Source organism: Rutidosis leptorrhynchoides, chromosome 4 (genome assembly GCF_046630445.1).
Source record: "Rutidosis leptorrhynchoides isolate AG116_Rl617_1_P2 chromosome 4, CSIRO_AGI_Rlap_v1, whole genome shotgun sequence".
Lineage (NCBI taxonomy): Eukaryota > Viridiplantae > Streptophyta > Magnoliopsida > Asterales > Asteraceae > Rutidosis > Rutidosis leptorrhynchoides.
In genome coordinates, this window is record NC_092336.1 from 61,299,003 (window position 1) to 61,309,016 (window position 10,014).

Consider the following 10,014-nt stretch of genomic DNA (forward strand, 5'->3'; position numbering starts at 1 on the left):
TGAAGTTAATAAAAGTTAGATTACAGAAATATAATTCAGGCGGTATAACCGACCATATATAACATAAATATAAATGTTAGTGAAGTTAATAAAAGTTAGATTACAGAAATATAATTCAGGCGGTATAACCGACCATATATAACATAAATATAAATGTTAGTTATGATGATAATAATATTTACCTTACTAATAAATAATAGAAGATATCGTTAAAGAATTTTTTTTTTATTATTATTACCTTGATTAGTGATTTGTGCTTTCTTAGATAAACCTTGATTATACGGAGCACTTCGTGCTGATAACGTGTTATAATTCAGTAGGCTTATAACTACCTTTAGTGGTCTGGTTTTTGGCTATAGAATACTAATTAAAGAAAAGAGAGAATATGAAAGAAGTATATGTGAAAATTATATTAAGAATTGTATCTCTGCACACTTATCTCTGCACCACACACACATATATATACTACATAATTATCACTGTACAATATTTAAATATTAATATATGTGTCATCCATATTTGACTATACTATTTAACAAAACTGTCTATACATGTAATTTTCGTAACAATCACATCTTATTTCGAGTACTTTTTAAATACGGCAATTTTCTACTTTTAAGCTGTTTCGTAACTTCATCATGCAGTTTGCTACATTTGCAGTGACGTCTTTAGACATAGGCAAGATAGGAGATCGCCTAGGGCCTAAAAATTTTGAAGGGCCCAAAATTTTTACTATATATATATTTTGATACGCATGTCTTGATATCTTTTTTCGTATTGATAAATTTTAATATTATATTTTTTTCTGTATATAAAATTTTAACGTATACAAAGGCCCATTTTTATTTTCGCCTTGGGCCTTCGAATTTTTGAGACGGCCCTGTAAATTTGATATCTTTTAAGCTAACACCATGTTACCAAAATATTATGAAATCTTATTCATAGAAACACTACTTTAATGTTCAAAAAAACAATATTACATGCAAACGTTGGTTTTATAACTACGAAATATAATTATTACAGTATATTTTATATTTTAATTAATAATGAAAAACAATTTAACAATTCATCAACATTGTATTTTAACAAACTTCATTTTAGCAGTTACTCTATACATAACTACCCATCATGTGCCAAACACGTGCTATCAACTTTACCAATTTTCTCAACAATTGGCTTCAAATCTCTTGGCCATAGATCCACCTTCAAACCATACTTCATAAACAATGTCATTGACATCTTTTGTTCAACCCGGTGGCCACTCGCGACAGAGAGCCGGTGTCGAAGCAACACCGCTGCCGCTATAGACTTCATTTGTAAATACGCCATATCTTTCCCTAAGCAAATTCTTGGACCAGCATTGAACGATACGAATTTATATTGATCTTTCTTATCATACTTTACTTCTTCGTTCGATAACCATCTCTCCGGTTTGAATTCCATGGCATCCTCTCCCCAAATATATTTCATTCGTCCGATTGAGTAGATCGAGTAAGTGATCGAGGAACCAGCCGGAACAAATGTCCCATCAGGAAGCACGTCGTTATTAATTACATATTTCGAATCTTGTGGAACCGAGGGGTAGAGACGGAGTGTTTCCGATAGTGCTGCTTTCAAGTAAAGCAATCGGTCAATTTCTTCGAATGTTAGTGGCTCTACGAGCCACTTACACGTGTCACATCCTCGTGTCTCCACGAGGACAGTACACAATTCGGTTATAATGTTTTGTTCAACTCTAGGGTTTTTTATTACTAGCCAAAAAAACCAGCTAAGCGCAACTGATGACGTGTCACGTCCAGCTAGGATGAAATTAAGTGCCACGTCTTTTAGAAATGCATCCGTGTAAGATTCCTTTTTCTTCATGAACCTAGTCAGCAAGTCATCATGTTGGGTCCCACCGTCTGTATTAGTTAACAACTCGAGCTTGCGTGTATTAATGACATTGGTCATATATTCATCCACGTGTCTTAAGCTTCGGCTCAAGTCGACTTCCATTCCCAAGCCAAGCCATTTTTTCAACTTCCATATCGTTTCGGGGAATATAAATCGTTGTAAAGAGGCTTCAGTGGCTCGGTCAAAAGCCGATGCAAAGCTATTCTCGGGTAGGCTCGGGGACAGCGTTTGCGGGTCGTTTCCAAAAGTCAACCCGCAAATATTATCGAAAGTCAGACGAAGCAAAAGGTCTTGTAGATCAACAGACTTCCTTTCAAGCTGAGCTGTTTCCAATATAGGGACAAACCGATTCTTAATGGCTCGGCTCACCCACCGAGCCATGGCTTTACGAAGCGTGCGTGTGGTGAACTCAAGTGCGGCCGTCTTACGTTGGAACAGCCACGTGTCACCATCTGAATTAAAGATCCCATCTCCAAGTAGATCATGGAAAACAGCATGCCACGTAGGACCCTTAGGGTAATTCTCGAAATTTACCTTGAGTATATGCTCAAGATTCCTTGGATCACACGTGACGGTCACTAGACCTTGCCGTCCGGCTAGAAACGGGACCGCACAGATACAAGTTTGGTACGTGCCACCACACGTGCGAAGATTATCAGCAATCCAATCATGCATTCGGTTCGAGTTTTGGATTAAGCCGAGTAAGCTACCAAATATAGGCCATACACGTGGACCGCTTAATGGCCGTACGATGGACTTGAACCATATGAAATATGTTACAATAGCTAGTAAAATCAGTAATAGAGTTGATGAGTCCATATGATGCCGTTCACCAAATTTAGTCTACACAAAACTTCAGTGTTCCTTGCTACACGAGATAACATCCACAACCTAAAAAGGCATGCAATTACAACTATATCAACTAAAAGGAAAAAAAAGTGTATAATGTACTTATTAGACAAGCAAATGTTATATGTCCAACTAAAAGTTCGTAACCATACGTGTTGACAGGCCAAAAGGATGTACTAACAATGTGATTAACTAAAACTAAAAAGGACTAAAGTTGTAACTTCATAAACACAAAAAAAAAAAAAAAAAAAAAACAAAACCCATCACGTGCAGTTAATTGTAAAGAAAAGCAGATAAACGGTTTAAAGTTTTTCCTATTTAGTCTATCCCGAATTGGGTGTGGGGTGTAGGATCGTTTTTAGGGCCAACAATATTTACTAACATATAAGCTCATAAGCTCATGAGTCCCTTAGTCTGATATACGCAGTCTAACCGGGTTGACTTGGGAGGTGACCAGGGGGAGAGGTCGTGGGTCCGTAGAAGCATCTTAGTCTGATGTACAGATGTTATCTCAAACAAATCACGTGAAAACTATAATTTTTTTTTTCTTACCGAGCGATGCAGCTAGAGAGAGATTGCGGAAAATAAAGATGAAGAAAAGGGATTTATAGAAGAAATTAAGCCATTGATGTGTTGTAACTAGTTATTACAACCCATATAAATAGAAGATGAAGATAGATGATGAAAATGGATTGGTTTATGTTTCAAAGGTGTTTTAATGTTTTCTCATTTAACAAAGTTGAGACTCATTTGGTGAAATTTATAAAAAACAAGTAGGAAGAAGGTACAATTAATGCCACCATAAGTTGTTGCTAGTTGCTACACATATCTGTACATGCATACATTTACATGCATACATCATCAAAGCTACTATTGAATTTACATGGCTTAAGATGACACTGATTCAAGCGGTTCAACATTTTCAGATGGTATAAAAAACCAGATCCAATTAATTTTCCTAATTTCAATTTCATGTTCATATGAGAATCATCTAAATATAAAGAGTCTAGATTTCATTACTTTAAATGTAGCAAATTGTAGAAACGTATATCTCCTAGCATGTTTTATTTAACTTGGCGTTTCAACTAACTAAAACTATTTTGAGTGTATAATAATTGTACCTAATATAATATTTCCTCAATAAGTGTAGACATTAATAGTATATTTCCTAGCACTCAACATGATGAGAGCTCATATTTTCTATAACAGTATAAGCCAGTTATTATGTGGAAATTAATAATAATATATAATACAGTAATTACGTAATAATTATGATTATGATTATTATGAAGTGAAGTAAATGAGATTGGTTGGTACAGTCCCTGCAATGCAATTTTAAACACCACTTCTACATTATTTTATTTTATAAAGCCTCAAAAATGCTTATGTTTTTGAAAACAGAGCAAAAACACAAACTAATAAAATCATTATTGTATTGTTTAACACTAAGTATGAACCAGTTCTTGAAACACATCCTATAGCATCATCTAAATCAGAGTTTAATTGTCATTTTCTTTGATGTTCATAGATTGGAGACGATGCCGAGTCGTAATCTTGAATTTTGAGATCGTTTTTAGTTACTCGCGAGATGGAGACCCCCCGTTCGGGTTTGGTGAGGCACCAACTTAGAACTTAAATGCAAGCTAAAAAAGAACCTACATTCGATATATCCTCGATTCTATTAATAACCCTCACTCTTGTCATGTTATGTTTGCTGAAGCGGTTTTGATAAGTCAAAGATGTGGTCAGTTCAAATTTCATCCATCATCATTTGTATATCTACATCAGACAGAAGTTTCATCTACAAGATATGATTTTTATTGAAGTTAGGTAAAGCATATACTTACTAATTCAGGACCAAAAATTATATATTATAATTCCTAATTTGCAAATAGTCTTTATGTAAATGGACTTGTGCAAACGCCGTATAAAGATTTAACCATCACAAGATAACTTAATGGTTAACGTCATGATATATTTACATTAGGCCTCGGCTTCAAACCTCACTCACATCAGATTTTGGGTAGCCAGGAAAAGGGTCATAAACAGTCTTAGGATAACTCAATTAAGCTGCGTACATCTGAGTAAAAGTACTAAAATGAAATGGTTAACTAAATACATATCATATATTTATGAATTAAGATATAGGGTCAAGATATTGAACCCTGACATCCGTGTTATATTTGAGGTCTACACTAAAATGAGCATCTACACGAAAACATCACAGTTGGCACATATTGTATTTTTAGAACATCCGTTTTAGATATCACACAGATTCAACATACAAACACAGAAACAGTGCACGAACATTTAACAACATTTACAGACTAATTCTGACCAGGTGAAACATTGAAGCAGCCTTGTTTAACGTTACCTATTGAGCTACCATGTTCAGGCTGATATCCCATAGTTCTTTAGCCGATTTTGCATCTTTAGCATACGAATTTGGCTGGGCTATGTTGCTGTCCATAAAGTATTCACCACTAACACCGTTAACTTGTGGGTGCAATGCCATGTAACATGTAGTTGCTGCCCCCTACATCAAATGGAATGAAGGAAAATTATGTTCTTGAAGTGTTCTTCAGTGAAGATCAAAGGTGGGAAAATGGGTGGGTTTGTCGAAATGGACTCGTAAGTACAACTGCAATATTTACTGTCCAAAAGCTGTTTTAATGATTTTTTTATAAATAATTGTTTAATTTAATTACATACAACTGCAAAAACATATGATTTTATATTAATTTAACCTTACTAGTGAAAAAGTTTATAAGGATGTAACGTATATGAATCAAAAACTTGATTTCGACCCATTTGACCCGTCTCTTTTTGACTGAATATTCTGATGTTACCCAGTTGACCAGCTACTGATAAAACTGCATAACCAAATTGACCCATTCATGATTTAAGTATATGGGTTATTATCGTCCCCCTCTAGTTAAGATAGATGATTACGCTTAAACAATCATCAAACCTGTGGGATGCTTTTCAAGAAGTACTTTCCAACCCAATCGACCACACCTGAATCAAGAACAATACAATATTTTGAACAAAAATCTATTTGTAATGATGCAAAAGTTAAAAGGGATTTGTGTTTTACCATCAATAATGTTATGGTAACGTAGAAGATTAGTTGCGATAGATCCAGGATGGAGAGCATTTGCGGTTATGTTTACCCCGTTTTCCTGTATTTGGAGTGAACTAACATTATACCGTATAGGTTGATAATCAACTAAGTATTATCCCATGTGTATTCAATTTCACCAAAGAATCAACATTTACTACTTTTGTTCACTGCTGTTAAAAAACAAAATACTTTTGTTCATTGCTTTGTTTGATTGTTTCTGCTACATTTTAATTAGTGATATTAAGTTTCAAATATGTTTTTCAATTTTGTTTGGTATATCAATATCATTGTTTGTATGTTACATTGTGATGGTTAATTCATTTAAATCTTGTGTTATATAGTTTTGCATATAGCTTAGAAATGGTGACCTGAAATTTTATGATTTTAATTTATTTACAGCTGATGCATTAGCATTTAGCATTTTAACATTTTAACATTTTAATTGTACGGCCCCCAAACCGGTCTCCCGATTCCATATTCGGTTGGTTTGGTTGGGTTTTGTCTGATTTCGGTTTGGAGATTGGGCGGTTCAAATAATATCTTAAAACCGATTAACCCAAACCAAAATAACCATATGACCCACAACCCGACCGTTTGAACAGCCCTAATAAGCATCACAATCACCTTTAAGTGTTTAGTTAGCTCCTTAGCATGTAGAATGTTGGCTAGCTTTGACTGTCCATACGCGTATAGAGCGTTGTAACTACAGAACAGATTTCAAACATACATGTTTATATAAGTAATGGATGCATGTGCGTACTAGCGCATTGCCAAATTAATGATATTACGAAGAATATAGCTATATAGAAAGAATATTTCATTTGCGAACCTTGATTCATCGTTTAATTGATCATAATAAATTCCTTTGTATGCAAATTTGTGACCTTCTGAAGATACGTTGACTATTCTTCCTTCCCTTTTCTGTTCATGTGAAGTATTTTTCATGGTCTCGAGTAAAAGTTGCGTCAAAAGAAAATGACCTAATAATCGACACATTGATTACATCATGTAACTCTATTTGTAGCATCACAAGTATGATAGAATTTAAATACATAAGCTATGATAGTATGATCCCAAGTCCCAACATCATACCTAAATGGTTGGTTGCAAATTGTAGTTCAATATTGTCTTTAGAAAGTGTAAAGGGTGGAGCCATAACCCCTGCATTGTTACTTCCAACAATACCAGAGAATAAACAAAGTTACTACAATAGAAAAGCATGATAAATATAATAGCACTCGTTTTTAAGGGTTGCATAAGCGCTAAAGTGAATACTGATGTTCTTAAAATTGGGATCCAATATGATCTTTTTTATAACTAATCGTGATACTGGACCTTAGAAAAGGTAGAAGGTTTTCCCTGTTCGGGCCACAGCGAGGGCGAGTAATCCGACCACATACTCTAATGTGCGCAACCCAGTAGGATTACTCCCTGGCTGTTTCCAACCTTTCCCTGGTTGTTTCCAACCCTTCCTGTTTCCAACCTTCCCTGGCTACTACAAATTATTCGTCCTAAACAGGATTTGAACCTGAGACCTCTTGCAATGAACTCAGGGCCCCAACCACTCGCTATCCTGAGATACTAGACCTTAGAAAAAGTGCTAATTCGCAGTTCCTTACATAAGAATGTTCAAAGGAAGGCCCGAAGAAATGAAATTAGCAGCAAAACTTTTTACGGATGCCAAAGAGCTAAGATCCAACTCCATTACATCGACTTTAGCAGTAGGAATTTCATCAAGTATAGTTTGTTTCACTTTTTTGCCACTATCAGTGTTTCTTACTGCCATAACTATATGTACACCATGCAATGCCAGGACTCGTGCCGTCTCATACCCGATACCACTTGAAGCTCCTGGATATACAAAAACACAAAACAATCGTATAGCTACTTATAAAAATAGGTATAATCTTTAAAGATAGAGAAGTCAATATATAAATAGGATTAGAGAAATATTCCATTGCTTAAAGGCCATGTGCGCGCCAAAGTTCAGACCACAAAAGTCAAGGCTTACGTCATGTTACAAAAAGAGTAATCACAAATCAAGGATCATTTATAGAAGCAAAACAAACTGCTTATACCCAAACACGATCAATTGCTAACGATACACTATCAAATTCCAAGGTACTAAAAGCTCATTTTCTCCCCCCCCCCAAAAAAAAGTCAATATTTGACTTTATAGACTCTAATAAGTTACAATAAAATAAAATATTAATCTATGACTTTGATATACCAAATCTAAATCTAAATGATTTGGGTAAATTTTGAAGGCGAAACTTCAAAAACAAAACTTAGTTCAGCTTTTGATACTAAAAATATCAAATTTTACACACAACCTTGAACTTATGATCCAGCAATTAAAATACAATCATAGCCACATCTATAAAATAAGTAACAAACATCACACATTCTCTAATCCTAAAAGGAATAAACCCTAGCCTTTTTATTTAATTAGTTCCTTTTGGTGAATCTTAAGTTCTAAATCGATAAATCAATAGTTGATTAAAAAATTAGAACTTTAAAAGAACACATAGAAAGTGAAATATTTTAATTACATCAAGTAAAGGATAGAAATGCATTGAAGATCACCTGTAACAATGGTGGTCAAACCAGTTCCATCAATTCCATTTGTGACATCTTCAGCTGTTGATGAAGCTGAAAACCCAGATGCCCCTTTTCTCCCTAAAAACCACATTTTTTTAGTCTTACAAATTTGATAATAATAATAATAAATCCAAAATCAATCAAATGATACAATTACAATTAAATAATAAAACGTCTTTCCTTCTCTTTTTACTCCGTACTTTTTTTTTTTTTTTTTTTTTTCTTTATTATTAGGGAGTAACTACAATTTCCGTTAAATTTGACTTATTTTATTAACTTTATATTGACTTATTTTATTTAATAACTAGTCCGGACCGGCCCGCGCGATGCGGCGGGAGCTTTCGGCTGGCGTATTCATATTTAACGCAGTTTTATTTACAGAAGGGAAAACGGACCATCTGTTATGCGTACTTGTTGGTGTCGTCGTCTTTAGTGTTTTTTAAAATCTGTCCGGTTCGAACGTAGTTAGTTTCGTTTTGTTGATAAAATTATTTCGAGCCTAATGGTGCTGGCGAAAAAATTTAATTTGCTAGAGCAGGAAGATACGGGTTGTCGTTGTGTTTAGCGTTTTTTTTTTTAAAAGTGTCCGTTTCGAACGTAGTTAGTATCGTTTTGTTCATAAAATTATTTCGAGTCTGACGCTGCCCTCGAAAAAATTTAACACGTGTCGAGCGGGAAGATACATGTTGTCGTTGTGTTTAGCGTTTTTTGAGAAGTGGCCGTTTCGCGTGTAGTTAGTCCCGTTGGGTTCGTAAGATTTTTCCGAGTTGAACGGTGGTCTCTGAAAAATTTAACTCGCACCCAGCGAGAAGATAGGACCCGTTATAAATTCGGGTGGAATAAGTTTCTTATATTTTAATTAAATTATATATTTACAATTTTTACCCCTTAAAAAGTGTGAATTTGAGGGACCGTTGTGAAAATATAGACAAAGTTGAAGGACCATTTGTAATGTGAACGCAAATTCAAAATTATAAATAAATATAATTAAAACTACAACATTTTCCATCTCTTTTAGTATAAAAAAATAAATAAAAAAATAAATAATAATAATAATAATAATAATAATAATAATAATAATAATATATCTCTTTTAGTATATAAAGGTTAATAAAATAATACAAGTGATATGTAAATAATAAATAATAAAAGTTGGCAATTAAGTCCCACCAATCAAATCAACCCCTCATATTTCTGACTAATCATTTCATTGTTTCTTTTATTAAAATTTTTATAAACTTAACATTTCTCAAAAAAAGTTATATGAGAATAAATCATAATTGAAAATTAAATATTTATTATAGCTCGTTAAATGACTTCTCTTAATTATACTTTAGTCTTTTAGATTTATATAGTTTTAGTCCATATACATATTGATCTTAAAAATACATTAACAACTTCTCTTCTCAGATTTGAGAGAAAAGTGAAAATGAAACTATGAAAGCAGGGGGCGGAGGGAGGGGGCGCAACTGGGGTCGGCCGCCCTGATGATCGAAATATTTTTAATGTATTTTTATGTTAAAGTTGACGTTTTTTTCAATTTTACA

The 10,014-nt window shown here is 33.9% G+C and overlaps 2 protein-coding genes across 5 annotated transcripts; both read right to left on the bottom strand.

The window, feature by feature from the left end:
- Positions 1 to 1,119: 1,119 nt before the first annotated feature.
- LOC139843688 (cytochrome P450 86A22-like) lies at positions 1,120 to 2,712 on the bottom strand. The gene has a single exon (XM_071833819.1). It carries the CDS (start codon positions 2,710 to 2,712, stop codon positions 1,120 to 1,122), a length of 1,593 nt encoding a protein of 530 aa, XP_071689920.1.
- Positions 2,702 to 8,581, bottom strand: LOC139843690 (short-chain dehydrogenase TIC 32, chloroplastic-like). Of its 4 annotated transcripts, none has more exons than XM_071833823.1 (9): positions 8,453 to 8,581; positions 7,486 to 7,717; positions 6,959 to 7,038; positions 6,696 to 6,846; positions 6,491 to 6,569; positions 5,840 to 5,924; positions 5,714 to 5,760; positions 5,081 to 5,278; positions 2,702 to 2,784 (listed from the first exon to the last, which is right to left on the bottom strand). In XM_071833823.1, the coding sequence occupies exons 1-8, from the start codon at positions 8,556 to 8,558 to the stop codon at positions 5,117 to 5,119; spliced, it is 942 nt and encodes a 313-aa protein (XP_071689924.1). In that variant the 5' UTR covers positions 8,559 to 8,581; the 3' UTR covers positions 2,702 to 2,784; positions 5,081 to 5,116. The 4 variants fall into 4 exon arrangements, with proteins under 4 accessions (XP_071689924.1, XP_071689925.1, XP_071689923.1 ...); XM_071833824.1 differs by lacking the exon at positions 2,702 to 2,784 and adding an exon at positions 4,174 to 4,543; XM_071833822.1 differs by lacking the exon at positions 2,702 to 2,784 and having other exon boundaries at positions 4,838 to 5,278.
- Positions 8,582 to 10,014: the final 1,433 nt, after the last annotated feature.

Excerpts from the sequence above, each read along its gene's own strand:
- LOC139843688 (XM_071833819.1), bottom strand. The coding sequence starts at position 2,712 with ATGGACTCATCAACTCTATTACTGATTTTACTAGCTATTGTAACATAT.
- LOC139843690 (XM_071833823.1), bottom strand. The coding sequence starts at position 8,558 with ATGTGGTTTTTAGGGAGAAAAGGGGCATCTGGGTTTTCAGCTTCATCA. Across the intron at positions 6,847-6,958 it reads ATTTGCAACCAACCATTTAG|GTCATTTTCTTTTGACGCAA; the intron begins GTATGATGTTGG and ends GTCGATTATTAG. Across the intron at positions 6,570-6,695 it reads CAATTAAACGATGAATCAAG|TTACAACGCTCTATACGCGT; the intron begins GTTCGCAAATGA and ends TCTGTTCTGTAG.